This window comes from Oncorhynchus clarkii, chromosome 31 (assembly GCF_045791955.1).
Source record: "Oncorhynchus clarkii lewisi isolate Uvic-CL-2024 chromosome 31, UVic_Ocla_1.0, whole genome shotgun sequence".
NCBI classification, from domain to species: domain Eukaryota; kingdom Metazoa; phylum Chordata; class Actinopteri; order Salmoniformes; family Salmonidae; genus Oncorhynchus; species Oncorhynchus clarkii.
Genome location: NC_092177.1, coordinates 26,137,665 through 26,155,819, shown reverse-complemented (window position 1 = coordinate 26,155,819; position 18,155 = coordinate 26,137,665). Strand labels below are relative to the sequence as shown.

The window sequence follows — 18,155 nt, the reverse complement described above, 5'->3', positions numbered from 1 at the left end:
CTGGAGCTCTGTGTGTGTGGAATCTAACAGTATGGAAGGTCCTGACACCACTCAGCATGAGGCTGGAGCTCTGTGTGTGTGGAATCTAACAGTATGGAAGGTCCTGACACCACTCAGCATGAGGCTGGAGCTCTGTGTGTGTGGAATCTAACAGTATGGAAGGTCCTGACACCACTCAGCATGAGGCTGGAGCTCTGTGTGTGTGGAACCTAACAGTATGGAAGGTCCTGACACCACTCAGCATGAGGCTGGAGCTCTGTGTGTGTGGAACCTAACAGTATGGAAGGTCCTGACACCACTCAGCATGAGGCTGGAGCTCTGTGTGTGTGGAACCTAACAGTATGGAAGAACAGAGGGATGTGAGAGAGAAACCGCCGCCATAATAACTACACAGTAAAATATAAGGTATGGGGGGGGTTGCTCGTCAGAATGTCAGCCATCTTAAATGTCTGTATTAGAAACAGGATGTGTCTCCCTCTCCTTCTTGTCCAGCCCACTATAAGACCTCTGAGTCATTGAACACACACACACACTATCGCATCCAAACTAATGAGACCAGGGGAGAACCATGTGGCTGACTGGAAAATTTGACATAAACAAAGCTCTGATTGGCCTGAATAAACCATAGCTAATCAAGAGAGAGAGACAGAACGAGAGAGAGACAGGGCGAGAGAGAGACAGGGCGAGAGAGAGACAGGGCGAGAGAGAGACAGGGCGAGAGAGAGACAGGGCGAGAGAGAGACAGGGCGAGAGAGAGACAGGGCGAGAGAGAGGCAGGGCGAGAGAGAGGCAGGGCGAGAGAGAGGCAGGGCGAGAGAGAGGCAGGGCGAGAGAGAGGCAGGGCGAGAGAGAGGCAGGGCGAGAGAGAGGCAGGGCGAGAGAGAGGCAGAGAGAGGCAGGGCGAGAGAGAGACAGGGCGAGAGAGAGGCAGGGCGAGAGAGAGGCAGGGCGAGAGAGAGGCAGGGCGAGAGAGAGGCAGGGCGAGAGAGAGACAGGGCGAGAGAGAGACAGGGCGAGAGAGAGACATTCTCCTGGCATCGTCCAAACCCAGATTCATCCGTCGGGCTGCCAGATGGTGAAGCGTGACTCATCACTCCAGAGAACGCGTTTCTACAGCTCCAGAGTCCAATGGTGGCGAGCTTTACACCACTCCAAACAGTTAGAATTACACATGGTGATCTTAGTTATGTGTGCGGCTGCTCGGCCATGGAATCTGATTTCATGAAGCTCTCGACCAACAGGTCTTGTGCTGACGTTGCTTCCAGAGGCAGTTTGGAACTCAGCAGCGAGTGTTGCAACCGAGGACAAACGATGTTCATATTTCTGGCCAAGTAGCGCATGTATTACAACCACAGAATTACATACACACCAGAGTTAGAGGACCCCAGTAGACCTCTCCACAGACCACTGAGCCCAACAACCTCCACACTCATAACACACAAAATCACACAGACCTGCCCGAAAGAGAGGGACACAGAAGGGAGAGTGGGAGAGAGAGAGAGCGAGAGAGAGGGAGAGGGAGGGAGAGACAGAGAGAGAGAGGGAAGAGAGAGAGATGGAAGAGAGAGAGATGGAAGAGAGAGAGAGGGGAGAGAGGGAAGAGAGAGAGAGGGAAGAGAGAGAGAGAAGAGAGAGAGAGGGAAGAGAGAGAGAGAGAAGAGAGAGAGAGAAGAGAGAGAGAGGGAAGAGAGAGAGAGAAGAGAGAGAGAGGGAAGAGAGAGAGAGAAGAGAGAGAGAGAGGGAAGAGAGAGAGGTGGAAGAGAGAGAGGGAAGAGAGAGAGAGGGAAGAGAGAGAGAGGGAAGAGAGAGAGAGAGAGAAGAGAGAGAGAGAGAGAAGAGAGAGAGAGGGAAGAGAGAGAGAGGGAAGAGAGAGAGAGAGAAGCGAGAGAGAGAGAGAGAGAGAGAGAGAGAGAGAGAGAGAGAGAGAGAGAGAGAGAGAGAGAGAGAAGAGAGAGAGAGGGAAGCGAGAGAGAGGGAAGCGAGAGAGAGAGAGAGAGAGAGAGAGAGAGAGAGAGAGAGGAGAGACAGACAGAGGGAGAGAGAACACAGTCTCTTTTGCATATATATATTCTAAAATGTAATATCCACTCCAATACACCAGTCCACATCAGTATCCCATTAAGAAGGGTGGTGTTACACATTCCCCCTCTCTTCTCTCCTTCCTGCTCTGTTACATGTTAATAAACATCCCTCTCTTCTCTCCTTCATGCTCTGTTACATGTTAATAAACATCCCTCTCTTCTCTCCTTCCTGCTCTGTTACATGTTAATAAACATCCCTCTCTCCTCTCCTTCCTGCTCTGTTACATGTTAATAAACATCCCTCTCTTCTCTCCTTCCTGCTCTGTTAAATGTTAATAAACATCACTCCCTCTCTTCTCTCCTTCCTGCTCTGTTACATGTTAATAAACATCCCTCTTCTCTCCTTCCTGCTCTGTTACATGTTAATAAACATCACTCCCTCTCTTCTCTCCTTCCTGCTCTGTTACAGACACACAGTACATACCCCATCAGACACACCCCACAAGACACACAGTACACACCCCACCAGACATACCCCACCAGACACACCCCACCAGACACAGTACATACCCCACCAGACACACTACATACCCCACCAGACACACTACATACCCCACCAGACACACTACATACCCCACCAGACACACTACATACCCCACCAGACACACCCCACCAGACACACTACATACCCCACCAGACACACCCCACCAGACACACTACATACCCCACCAGACACACTACATACCCCACCAGACACACTACATACCCCACCAGACACACCCCACCAGACACAGTACATACCCCACCAGACACACCGGACATACAGTACATACCCCACCAGACACACTACATACCCCACCAGACACACTACATACCCCACCAGACACACTACATACCCCACCAGACACACTACATACCCCACCAGACACACTACATACCCCACCAGACACACTACATACCCCACCAGACAGACAGTACATACCCCACCAGACACACAGTACATACCCCACCAGACACACAGTACATACCTCACCAAACATACCCCACCAGACACACTGTACATACCCCACCAGACACCCACTAGGGCATACCCTATCATTGTACCCCCAAAAAACTGATTTAACACGTTGCTCAGTTATGTATAGAGCCATGTCATCATGGAATGCTCTGCCACAAGAGGTTGCTATTGCAACAAGCAAGTTTAACTTTAAAAAATATATTGTATCACTGCGCCTCTCCTCTCTCTAAAGATCTACTTTAACTGTATATAAGAATATTAATATAATAGTGTGTAAATAGTATTTTTGTTGCCTCCTGGTGTCTTTCCTATATATAACTCTTATTTTATTTATAGTTTAATGTAATATCTTATGTTGTTCGTCTAAGTGTTTGGTACTTTGTCATGTATTTGTACGTTTTATGTGGACCCCATGAAGAGTAGCGGCTGCAGGTGCAGCAGCTAATGAGGATCCTCATGAAGTAAACCCGCCAGTGTTTCGGTAAAAAGCTGAGGAATGGGCCTGGAGAAATGTAACCACTCTCAAATTCATAGAGCTATGGATGCAAGGAATGACCATCCATGATATCAAAATGATAGTTGCAACCATGTTTTGAGGTTATACAATGTGTGTACATTTTCATTGTTTACAAACATTGGAGTAAAACAAGCTCATATTTGGGGTTTTGACGGGGTACGACAGTTGATATAAACTCATATTTGGGGTACTGACGGGGTACGACAGTTGATACAAGCTCATATTTGGGGTACTGACGGGGTACGACAGTTGATATAAACTCATATTTGGGGTTTTGACGGGGTACGACAGTTGATACAAGCTCATATTTGGGGTACTGACGGGGTACGACAGTTGATATAAACTCATATTTGGGGTTTTGACGGGGTACGACAGTTGATATAAACTCATATTTGGGGTTTTGACGGGGTACGACAGTTGATATAAACTCATATTTGGGGTTTTGACGGGGTACGACAGTTGATATAAACTCATATTTGGGGTTTTGACGGGGTACGACAGTTGATATAAACTCATATTTGGGGTTTTGACGGGGTACGACAGTTGATATAAACTCATATTTGGGGTTTTGACGGGGTACGACAGTTGATATAAACTCATATTTGGGGTTTTGACGGGGTACGACAGTTGATATAAACTCATATTTGGGGTTTTGACGGGGTACGACAGTTGATATAAACTCATATTTGGGGTTTTGACGGGGTACGACAGTTGATATAAACTCATATTTGGGGTTTTGACGGGGTACGACAGTTGATATAAACTCATATTTGGGGTACTGACGGGGTACAACAGTTGATACAAGCTCATATTTGGGGTTTTGACGGGGTACGACAGTTGATATAAACTCATATTTGGGGTTTTGACGGGGTACGACAGTTGATACAAGCTCATATTTGGGGTTTTGACGGGGTACGACAGTTGATACAAGCTCATATTTGGGGTACTGATGGGGTACGACAGTTGAAATGAGGTCATGGGGAATTTCTCAGTTATGTGCTTGATCACTAGGTTTACATAAATCATTTATACGTAAACAGAAACTAAGGATTCTAGCTTTAAGTGTGTGTGTGTGTGTGTGTGTGTGTGTGTGTGTGTAGCACTAGCAGCTGAAGTGAGTAACTCAATAGGCCAGTAGGCCAGTGAAACAGCAGAGAGAGAGTATCTAACCAGATTATGTGGGTGGTGTATCGTCTGGCCTGAGAGAGAGAGGCTGGAGAACAGATCTGAGTGGAAATCAATACAGATCATTTAGACATGCTAAGTGTGAACATCCCTGCTAGTGCTAGCCCCAGGCTAGTGGTTGTAGACTGGTCCAGGGTTAACACGGTTTAATGTTGAAGTCATTGTGAAGCCACATTTTACAGTGTATTTCTGCCACCCCCATCTCTCTCCTACTGCCCTGCCCTGGCTGGTTCCCTGGAGCAGAGCCCAAACTGGTGTCACGCCCCAGCCCTACAGCCACACAACAGATGGCAGACACACAGGAGAGCAAGCAGGGACTGAAAGAGTGTATCCGCCCAAGTGTGTGTAAGTGAGACAGAGAGACAGAGACCGAGAGAGCAACAGTGTGTTGTTACCAGCTTGTCGTGGTCCTCTCTTCCTCCTGAAGGCAGCCCCAGACTGCAGCGCCTCCATCAGGTCGTCCATGATACCAGTCTCATCACCCTCTGGACACACATACAGATACACAATCAATATTACATACACAACCTTATAAACCAGAGACATCCTATTCAATTACTGGAGGGGCTATGTCATAAACCCTCAACGTTCCAGAATGGGGTGAACATGCAGCCACATTGGTCAGGGAGAAATCCAACCAGTCTAATTGGAATGAATGGCAGTAGAGGATTAATCCTGATTTTACTTCTGCGGGAAAATAAAAGGTGTGTGATATATCAGAAATGGTGTAATAGAATTGTCAACCTAAAATATTGTCATATAATTATAAAAATAGTTAATAAAGGTTTTTATTCTGTATAAATAGTCTAAAAATATGTAAACAGACTACAGAAGTCTATATTTGTGTGCCATTATATGATACAGTATAAGTACTTGCTACATTTACAACTTATCTAAGTCCTATCATCAACTGACTTCAGCCAGTGTACGGCTGCGATTAAACTGCATTGTTTCAATCGAATGTTTCCATTTTGGCATTTAATTAAAAAAAACATGGAATCATTCCTCTAAAACTGTCTGGCTAGCTAACATACATTCTTCCTTCCAATTCAATATCTTATCACAGCCCTGGCGAACCACCCCGGGTTGACCAACTCCCTGACCTTTATCCCATTAGAAGACGGTTCCTGGCCATTCTAGTATTCTATGGTTATAACAACAGAGTCAATACAAAACACCACATTTAGTCTCTCTCTCTCATAATAGACAGAGGACAGATCAGATCTCTCTCACACACACACAGACTTAGCGACATCACTAGTCACATGGACCCGGTGGCCCATTAGATACATTAACCTAGTTGGGCGCTGACCCAGTTTAGATACTGCCTAGGCTGCAGGCTACATACATCTAGTAGTACACACACCGTCTACACGTCTATTACACTGAGGCTCAATAAACTGCCATGTTCACCAGGAATGTGTGTGTGGGGAGGATTCAGTGGTACTCAGGCAGATGGTTCTCGTTATTATCACTGTGAACTGGCTGGGGTTAAAGGTTTAGTTCTTCCCCTCCCCCTCATCCTGTCGCCCCTCCCCCAAACACACTAGTTTAATCGCACTGTAAACCTAGCGGCAGATGGCCCCTGGTCTCGCTTGTCACTTCAGAGAAAGTCTCGCGCACACACACACACACGAGAGAGAGAGTGCAGTCCCACAACACAGCTCACATACACACCCAAGTGGCCGCGGCACACAACTGCACAGGCAGAAAACATGCAGTCATGTTTTATATCTACCCAAAGGAGACTACGTCTGGCATCCATCCACTACCCACTTCCACAAATCACATGCCTGTGTTAAACCTAAACACATCCAGGAAAAATACACACACGCTCTGGAGGAAACTGCCTCTGGGTGGGTGTTAAACTGGGACCTGTTTTATAAAGCTTATTGACCAGGCTGCTAAAATGACAGCATCTAGACAGAGACAGTAGAGGGCAAATGGACTGTCCAGCATCATGATACGGAGCCATACAGGCGTTGGGAATGACTGTTTAATGAATAAGCCAGATTAAACAGGGAACACTACTGACCATGTCCTAGCATTTCTTAAAGGTTTCTACAACTGTTTTGCATTAAATCAATTTGAAGTGCTTGCTGATAGTTCATAAACGGACATTTATTTCATTAATACAGCCATTAAAACAATCAATATGAGAGTGGGTATTGAGTGGTGGACTGTGGTCAAGGTCACTATGGAACACTCTACCCTGCTCCGACACACATGTCCGGGAGTTAAGGACATATGTTGTGTTGATAAGCTGTGTTAGTAATGTAACAGCATTAGAGACATAGCAGGAGATAAGCATGACAGAATAGACCCCCCTCCCCCAGCCTGGCATCATTATGTGCAGAACACACAGGTATTACTCTACCACACACACAACAGCCCCTCCTTCAGCAACAAGAGGTGATCTAGGAGGGCATCTCCATCCTCACTCAGTCATCTCCTACCCCCCTTTCATCATTGTCTCCTGTGGATCCCTTTCTCTCCATCCCCCCCCCCCCCCCCCCCCCCCCCCCCCTGCTCTGAGGACCAACACCGTCTAATCCTCCTGAGACATCTGCTGTTCTACAATCTCTCTTACACCCCACCCTCTCTGTCTCCCTCTCACACAGCCTGTAATGTAGAGCCACAGCACCCCTAGTGGTGGCTAACCCCCCCCCCCCCCCTCTCTAAGTACACCCCCTTTCATGCAGCACTGACACCTAGCTGCAGACCTGGGGAACTATGCAGACCTGGTGCTTGTGAGGAGTATGAACAGGTCTTAGATCAGACCACAGTACAGAACCTTGTGTAGGGTAAAGAGAGAAAATGAGAGAAGCAGAGAAAGCACTATATAAAGACAGCCCTTGTCTAATAATAACCAACCAGTTTATTGGATCTATTCACAAACACACAGACTAGATGTGTGTGTGCTTAATTAATAACCCTGAGCTCAAACCTGTATGTACATGTACCCCCCCCCCCCCCCCACACACACACACCCACACAGTCAACGATCTAAGCCCTTTCATGGTCAACGATCTAAGCCCTTTCATGGTCAACGATCTAAGCCCTTTCATGGTCAACTATCTAAGCCCTTTCATGGTCAACGATCTAAGCCCTTTCATGGTCAACTATCTAAGCCCTTTCATGGTCAACTATCTAAGCCCTTTCATGGTCAACTATCTAAGCCCTTTCATGGTCAACTATCTAAGCCCTTTCATGGTCAACTATCTAAGCCCTTTCATGGTCGACTATCTAAGCCCTCAACACACTCTCAAAGCTATGAATGGATGGACAGTGTGTGCGTGTGTGTTTGCACATACCCAAACACAGAGCTTTGATTGCATATTGTATTTCCTTCATACATAGTCCACAGTGGTTGACTTGAAATGTAACTACCTTTTTCCTCACACTGCATGGACAAAGTGCTTAGATTGCAGGTAGATACAGTACATTATTGTCCATACGACCTTCTAAAACCCTTTGAAGCTGCAATATGTCACTTTTTGGGCGACCTGACCAAATTCACATAGAGTTGTGAGTTATAGATCTGTCATTCTCATTGAAAGCAAGTCTAAGATCTGTTCCATGTATGCTATTTCTATACTTCCGGTGCTAAAGTTTGGTTTTTGCATATTTTACTTTGTTTTGGACACCAGCTTTGAACAGCTGAAAATATAATATTTTTGGTTCCTGAAAATATATTTTACAGAGTTCAGATGGTACAATGATTCCCTACACTATACATTTGCTAGTTTTTTCACAAACTTATTATTAGAATTTTAGCAACCAAGAAATGGCATAGAGATTTCAGCATAGTGCACCTTTAAAAAGAAAGATGGGAAAGGCTTGAAATAAAGAGAGGTAGAAGAAAATAGAGGGAGGAAAGAACAGGCAGCTGGAAAACCTCATCAGGAGAAAGAGACACAATGTGGGTGAAAGAGATGATGCGCACACACAAACACACAAACACACACACGGCAGAGACACACACACAAACACACACACGACAGACACACACGCAGAAAAACACACACTCACAGACACACACACTCACAGACACACACACACTCACAGGCACACACAGACACACACACACTCACAGGCACACACAGACACACACACACTCACAGGCACACTCACAGACACACACACAGACACACACACACACACTCACAGACACACACACACACTCACACACACACACACACACACACACACACACACACTCACAGACACAGACACACACTCACAGACACAGACACACACTCACAGACACAGACACACACTCACAGACACACACTCACAGACACACACTCACAGACACACACACACACTCACAGACACAGACACACACTCACAGACACACACTCACAGACACAGACACACACTCACAGACACACACTCGCAGACACACTCACAGACACAGACACACACTCACAGACACACACTCACAGACACACACTCACAGACACACACTCACAGACACACACTCACAGACACACACACACACACACACACACACACTCACAGACACACACACACAGACACACTCACAGACACACACACTCACAGACACTCACAGACACTCACACTCACAGACACACACACTCACAGACACACACACTCACAGACACACACACTCACAGACACACACACTCACAGACACACACACTCACAGACACACACACTCACAGACACACACACTCACAGACACACACACACACACACACACACACACACACACACACACTGACACACTGACTGACACACACTGACTGACACACACACACTGACTGACACACACACACTGACTGACACACACACACTGACTGACACACACACACTGACTGACACACACACACTGACTGACACACACACACTGACTGACACACACTGACTGACACACACTGACTGACACACACTGACACACACACACACACACACACACACACACACTGGCACACACACACTGGCACACAGCACTGTGGCAGAGAGGAATTGTGATGACTCAAACTGTGAAGTCCCAAGAGAGACAAACTGGAGCCAAAAAGAGGAGGGATGTTCAGAAAGTAGGTCAGAGAGAGGGAGAGGGTGTAGGAAACGAGCAAAAATTATTTGTGGTCTGTTTGTACGTGTTTCAGCATGAGGCTGTGTGAGGCTGTGTAAGACAGGATAAGATGGTTGCTATCCCAGTCTTTTTTATGAATCTGACTCAGAGAGAGAAAACGTGTTTGTGGATTTAAATTAACTATTTCTTGTTCTTCTCGGATATAAATCCCTTGTTCCAACAATGACTGAATGAGTGGATGATACAGGCAGACTACTGTCTCCTCCATATCTTTATCTTGTCTCTCTCCTTCACTCGCTCTTTTCTCAGGACTGCTGTGGATCACTGGAGACACACACACACACACACACAGATCTAGTAGCACTGTGGGCTTCGACTGCCCCCAACTGGTATCAAGGAGAAGTTCAGTTCCCAAAACAGCCTTCATCCACACCCACACTCTGACCCACTCCTCTCCCACAGGCACTCTGACCCACTCCTCTCCCACAGGCACTGACCTGCGTTGAGGTCCAGTTGTTGGCTTCTCTTCTGTTTCTCCTCTTTCTCTCTGTCAGCCTTCTCCTTGGCCAGCTTGGCTCTCCTGATCTTCTCCTCTGACTCCCTCCTCTTCGCATTCTCCTTCACCGCTTGCTGAGGGGACATGGACAGAGACGTGTGTGTGTATGAGAGTGCATGTGTGTGTGTGAGTGGATGTGTGTGTACAAGAAAGTGTGTGTGACTGAGAAACAATAGTTGGCCCTCTGCCAAGATAGCCAGCAAAACAAGAGCCAGCAAAACAAGATAACCAGCATCTGTAATAACACTGCCTGGTACTAATACCAACTGATACTACCTGGTAATAACAGTACCTGATACTAATACTAAATGATACTACCAAGTAATAACACTACCTGGTACTAATACCAACTGATACTACCTGGTAATAACACTAACTCATACTAATAATAACTGATACTACCCGGTAAAACACTACCTGATACTAATACTAACCGATACTACCTGGTAATATCACTACCTGGTACTAATACTACCTGGTACTGATACTAACTGATACTACCTGGAAATAACACTACCTGATACTACCTGGTAATAACACGACCTGATACGAATACTAACTGATATAACCTGGTAATAACACTACCTGATACTAATACTAAGTGATACTACCTAGTAATAACACTACGAAATACTAATACTAACTGATACTACCTGGAAATAACACTACCTGATACTGCCTGGTAATAACACGACCTGATACTAATACTAACTGATACTACTTGGTAATAACACTACCTGATACTAATACTAACTGATATAACCTGGTAATAACACTACCTGATACTAATACTAAGTGATACTACCTAGTAATAACACTACGAAATACTAATACTAAGTGATACTACCTAGTAATAACACTACGAAATACTAATACTAAGTGATACTACCTAGTACTACCTGCTACGAACTGAACTACCTGGTAGTTGGCAGAGTCTAAAGTCAATCACGGATTACAAAAAGAAAAGCAGGCCCGTCGCGGACCAACTATACAACAACTTTGCTCGCTTTGAGGACAACACTGACACGGCCCGCTACTAAAACCTGAGGGCTCTCCTTCACCGCAGCCAATGTGAGTAAAACATTTAAATGTGTTAACCCTCGCAAGGCTGCCGGCCCAGATGGCATCCTTAGCCACATCCTCAGATCATGCGCAGACCAGCTGGCTGGTACTACCTGACACTAACTGGTACTAACTGATGCCACCTGGTATTACCTGATACTGAATGATATACCTGGTACTAACACTAACTGATACAACAAACTGCCTGATAGTATTAGTATCAGGTAGTACCAGTTAGCACCACCCCTAACTGGTACTACCTGATACTAACACTAACTGATACTACATGAACTACCTTGTACTCCCTGGCACTAATACTACCTGACACATACGTACCGGCACCCCCTGTATATAGCCTCGCTTTTGTTATTTACTGCTGCTCTTGAATGATTTGTTATTCTTATCTCTTACTTTTGGGGGGTATTATCTTAAAACTGCATTGTTGGTTAAGGGCTCGTAAGTAAGCATTTCACTGTAAGGTCTACCTGTTGTATTCGGCGCATGTGACAAATAACATTTGATTTACCTGGTACGAATACTACCTAATACTATATGAACTACCTGGTACTACCTGATACTAACTGATAGTAAATTATATACCTGATACCAATACTAACTGATACTAACTGAATTACCTGGAACAAACTGATACAAAATGATTTACCTGGAACTACCTGATACTTATACTAACAGATAATAACAGATACTAAAAGACACTAACAGAACTACCTGGCATTACCTAGTACTACATGGCACTAACTGATAAGGAATACCTGTAGACGGTACCTTCCCACTAACAGTCAATGTCATTTAGACAAACAGGTGAGGAGAACATGTGTTTATCATTAACTTGTGTGTAATGAGGTGGGAGCACATTCTGTTTTCTGCCTTCAGGTTGCCAATGCTCAAACTCACCTGGAACATGTTCTTGAAGTTGTTGAGGTCACCGAAGAACTCTTCGACAGAAATCTTGCGAGGGTCAAACACAAAGTAATTCCCCAGGTCGGAGTACTGCTTCTCCATGTTGTTATGCATCATTTCCAACTTCTCATGTTGCTCTCTAGCACTGGCCACAAAGCTGTGAGGTACAGTATTAAGGAGTACACAGCCTGGCAACACAGAGACACACACACCATCTCCAGCACACAGAGCTACACACACCACGTCCAGCACACAGAGCTACACACACTACCACCAGCACACAGAGCTACACACACCACGTCCAGCACACAGAGCTACACACACCACGTCCAGCACACAGAGACACACACACCACGTCCAGCACACAGAGCTACACACACCACGTCCAGCACACAGAGCTACACACACCACGTCCAGCACACAGAGCTACACACACCACGTCCAGCACACAGAGACACACACACCACGTCCAGCACACAGAGCTACACACACCACGTCCAGCACACAGAGCTACACACACCACGTCCAGCACACAGAGCTACACACACCACCCCCAGCACACAGAGCTACACACACCACCCCCAGCACACAGAGCTACACACACCACCCCCAGCACACAGAGCTACACACACCACCCCCAGCACACAGAGCTACACACACCACCCCCAGCACACAGAGCTACACTCACCACCCCCAGCACACAGAGCTACACACACCACCCCCAGTACACAGAGCTACACACACCACCCCCAGTACACAGAGCTACACTCACCACCCACAGCACACAGAGCTACACTCACCACCCCCAGTACACAGAGCTACACACACCACCCCCAGTGCACAGAGCTACACACACCACCCCCAGTACACAGAGCTACACACACCACGTCCAGCACACAGAGCTACACACACCACGTCCAGCACACAGAGCTACACACACCACGTCCAGCACACAGAGCTACACACACCACGTCCAGCACACAGAGCTACACACACCACCCCCAGCACACAGAGCTACACACACCACCCCCAGCACACAGAGCTACACACACCACCCCCAGCACACAGAGCTACACACACCACCCCCAGCACACAGAGCTACACACACCACCCCCAGCACACAGAGCTACACTCACCACCCCCAGCACACAGAGCTACACACACCACCCCCAGTACACAGAGCTACACACACCACCCCCAGTACACAGAGCTACACTCACCACCCACAGCACACAGAGCTACACTCACCACCCCCAGGACACAGAGCTACACACACCACCCCCAGTACACAGAGCTACACACACCACCCCCAGTACACAGAGCTACACACACCACGTCCAGCACACAGAGACACACACACCACGTCCAGCACACAGAGACACACACACCACTAACACAAAGAGTTATACACACCACCACCAACACACAGAGCTATACACACACCACCAACACACAGAGCTACACACACCACCCCCAGTACACAGAGCTACACACACCACCCCCAGTACACAGAGCTACACTCACCACCCACAGCACACAGAGCTACACTCACCACCCCCAGTACACAGAGCTACACACACCACCCCCCAGTACACAGAGCTACACACACCACCCCCAGTACACAGAGCTACACACACCACCCCCAGTACACAGAGCTACACTCACCACCCCCAGCACACAGAGCTACACTCACCACCCCCAGCACACAGAGACACACACACCACCAACACAAAGAGTTATACACACCACCACCAACACACAGAGCTATACACACACCACCAACACACAGAGCTACACACACCACCCCCAGTACACAGAGCTACACACACCACCCCCAGTACACAGAGCTACACTCACCACCCACAGCACACAGAGCTACACTCACCACCCCCAGTACACAGAGCAACACACACCACCCCCAGTACACAGAGCTACACACACCACCCCCAGTACACAGAGCTACACTCACCACCCCCAGCACACAGAGCTACACTCACCACCCCCAGCACACAGAGCTACACACACCACCCCCAGCACACAGAGCTACACACACCACCCCCAGTACACAGAGCTACACACACCACCCCCAGTACACAGAGCTACACTCACCACCCACAGCACACAGAGCTACACTCACCACCCCCAGTACACAGAGCTACACTCACCACCCACAGCACACAGAGCTACACTCACCACCCCCAGCACACAGAGACACACACACCACCAACACAAAGAGTTATACACACCACCACCAACACACAGAGCTATACACACACCACCAACACACAGAGCTACACACACCACCCCCAGTACACAGAGCTACGCACACCACCAACACAAAGAGTTATACACACCACCACCAACACACAGAGCTATACACACCACCAACACACAGAGCTATACACACCACCAACACACAGAGCTATACACACCACCAACACACAGAGCTATACACACCACCAACACACAGAGCTACACACACCACCACCAGCACACAGAGCTACACACACTACCACCAGCACACAGACACACACACCACCTCCAGCACACAAACACACACACCACCTCCAGCACACAGACACACACACCACCTCCAGCACAAAGAGACACACACACCACCTCCAGCACACAGAGACACACACACCACCTCCAACACACAGAGACACACACACCACCTCCAGCACACAGATACACACACACCACCTCCAGCACAAAGATACACACACACCACCTCCAGTACAGACAGAGCTATACACACCACCAACACAAAGAGCTATACACACCACCACCAACACACAGAGCTATACACACACCACCAACACACAGAGCTACACACACCACCACCAGCACACAGAGCTACACACACTACCACCAGCACACAGAGCTACACACACTACCACCAGCACACAGAGCTACACACACTACCACCAGCACACAGAGCTACACACACCACCACCAACACACAGATATATACAGTACCAACACAGAGCTACACACCACCACCAACACACAGAGCTATACACACCATCATCACAGAGCTATACACACCACCAACACACAGAGCTATACACACCACCAAGACACAGATATATACAGTACCAACACAGAGCTACACACACCACCACACACCACCAACACACATAAGCATAGGGTCAGTTTGTTATATCTGGAGTACTTATCCTGTCTTATCCGGTGTCCTGTGTGAATTTAAGTATGCTCCCTCTAATTCTCTCTCTCTCCCTCTCATCCCAGAGGACCTGAGCCCTAGGACCATGCCTCAGGACTACCTGACATGATGACTCCTTGCTGTCCCCAGTCCACCTGGCGGTGCTGCTGCTCCAGTTTCAACTGTTCTGCCTGCGGCTATGGAATCCTGACCTGTTCACCGGACGTGCTACCTGTCCCAGACCTATTATTTGGCAATGCTGGTCGTTTATGAACATTTGAACATCTTGACCATGTTCTGTTATAATCTCCACCCGGCACAGCCAGAAGAGGACTGGCCACCCCTCATAGCCTGGTTCCTCTCTAGGTTTCTTCCTAGGTTTTGGCCTTTCTAGGGAGTTTTTTCCTAGCCACCGTGCTTCTACACCTGCAGTGCTTGCTGTTTGGGGTTTTAGGCTGGGTTTCTGTACAGCACTTTGAGATATCAGCTGATGTAAGAAGAGCATTATAAATACATTTGATTTGCAGTAGTAAAGGATATAGTCATTTTCTCCACAAACATGTCCCTATCACTCTGTGGAGGAGGGAAGGTCTCCAGATCTTTGTCCAGAGTCTTCAACGCACAGCCCATCTGCACCAGGTTCTTCTGCAGGGTCTCAGCCGACACTGAGACAGGGGTTAGAGGGGGCAGGTCAGTGTGTCATGAAAGGAAACAGGGATGAGGAGAGGAAACAAGTGTGTGAGAGTATTGGTACTAGTGTTTAGTTCTGAGGGTAGGTGTTAGGTGGAGTCCATGGTTACCTCGGCTAGCCTTCTCTACGTGAACGAGTTCGTCTGGGAACGTCAGGACGTCGGGGTACTGCTCCTGACACACGTCAGCCAGGAAGTGCAGGAGAGTCTGCTTCAGGTCAGTTGTCTTGGTGTCCCGCAGCTGATTGGACAAAGGGCAGATTCTAAAGTACACCCGTTAACGCAGCGTTGGCTTATTAAATACATGTTTACCCTGTTACACACACTGCCTGTAGATATGCGTGTGTGTCTCTTTGTGCGTGGTTATGTACATGCAGGGCTCTACGCTGACCATTTTCGTGTGCCTAAATTGACAAATTTAGGAGCACACAGATATTTAGGAGCACAATGAACAATATTTGCAATAACAAGCCGTTTTCTTTGTAGTAATGGTGCAAGCATGACGGTCATGAATCTGGGCTCTGTGTGTATTCTCCATGGCTCTTAGGGGCCGCGGTACAGTGAAGAAATCACTGGTGCTCCTAAATTACAATTCCAACTAATCTAGTTTTTCTAACAAGCGAGTAAAATAGTAGCACTGTAGAGCCATGACGTGTCTCTCACCTTGCAGAGGTAGCTGATGCTGAATCCAAAGGCCTTGGCGTTGCGGGAACCAGCGTTCATGTAGTTGCCCACCAGCAGGATGATCTGCAGCAGCTGGGAGAAGGTGGTGCTCTTCTTCAGTTCCTCGCAGGCCGCCGTCACGGACACCACGTCCGGCTTGATGTTGTTCAGCTGCTCTTCAAACTGCAGCCGGAACAAGATGGCCGTCAGCCGGGGCTTCAGACGCTTCACTGTCGACATCTGAGGGGGAGAGAGGGGAGGGTTGGAGGGGAGAGTTGGAGAGGGGAGAGAGTTGGAGAGAGGAGAGGGGAGGGTTGGCGAGAGGGGAGAGAGTTGGAGAGGGGAGGGTTGGAGAGGGGAGAGAGTTGGAGAGGGGAGAGAGTTGGAGAGGGGAGAGTTGGAGAGGGGAGAGAGTTGGAGAGAGGGTTGGAGAGGGGAGAGAGAGGAGGGTTGGAGAGGGAAGAGGGAGGGTTGGAGAGGAGAGAGGGGACCATGACACACACAAGGAGTGTGTTATAGATGGTTTGTGAAGCATCGTTTATGTGCTTATGACAGCTTTTTGCACTTATGAATGCTCTATAAAGCCTTTATACATGATGTTTCCTTTAAAGTGGGACGGGCAGGATCATATTGCTGGTAGTGTTTGAGTAGGCTCAGTAGGGTTTATTCAGGCCATGTCTAACACTGTGGTTTATTCAGGCCATGTCTAACACTGTGGTTGAATCAGGCCATGTCTAACACTGTGGTTTATTCAGACCATGTCTAACACTGTGGTTTATTCAGGCCATGTCTAACACTGTGGTTGATTCAGGCCATGTCTAACACTGTGGTTGATTCAGGCCATGTCTAACAATGTGGTTGATTCAGGCCATGTCTAACACTGTGGTTTATTCAGGCCATGTCTAACACTGTGGTTTATTCAGGCCATGTCTAACACTGTGGTTTATTCAGGCCATGTCTAACACTGTGGTTTATTCAGACCATGTCTAACACTGTGGTTAATTCAGGCCATGTCTAACACTGTGGTTTATTCAGGCCATGTCTAACAATGTGGTTTATTCAGGCCATGTCTAACACTGTGGTTTATTCAGGCCATGTCTAACACTGTGGTTTATTCAGACCATGTCTAACACTGTGGTTTATTCCATGTCTAACACTGTGGTTTATTCAGACCATGTCTAACACTGTGGTTTATTCAGACCATGTCTAACAATGTGGTTTATTCAGACCATGTCTAACACTGTGGTTGATTCAGACCATGTCTAACACTGTGGTTGATTCAGGCCATGTCTAAC

General features: G+C 47.5%; 1 protein-coding gene across 1 annotated transcript in view; it reads right to left on the bottom strand.

Moving 5' to 3' along the window:
- LOC139390840 (protein diaphanous homolog 1-like) overlaps positions 1-18,155 on the bottom strand; it is a 50,785-nt gene that overhangs the window by 15,321 nt on the left and 17,309 nt on the right. The window contains exons 6-11 of the mRNA XM_071138235.1: positions 16,861-17,100; positions 16,309-16,438; positions 16,049-16,173; positions 12,337-12,501; positions 10,301-10,433; positions 5,137-5,226 (exon numbers count right to left, since the gene is read on the bottom strand). Of these exons, the coding sequence (XP_070994336.1) occupies positions 5,137-5,226; positions 10,301-10,433; positions 12,337-12,501; positions 16,049-16,173; positions 16,309-16,438; positions 16,861-17,100 (883 nt within the window). The remainder of the gene's footprint in view (positions 1-5,136; positions 5,227-10,300; positions 10,434-12,336; positions 12,502-16,048; positions 16,174-16,308; positions 16,439-16,860; positions 17,101-18,155) is intronic.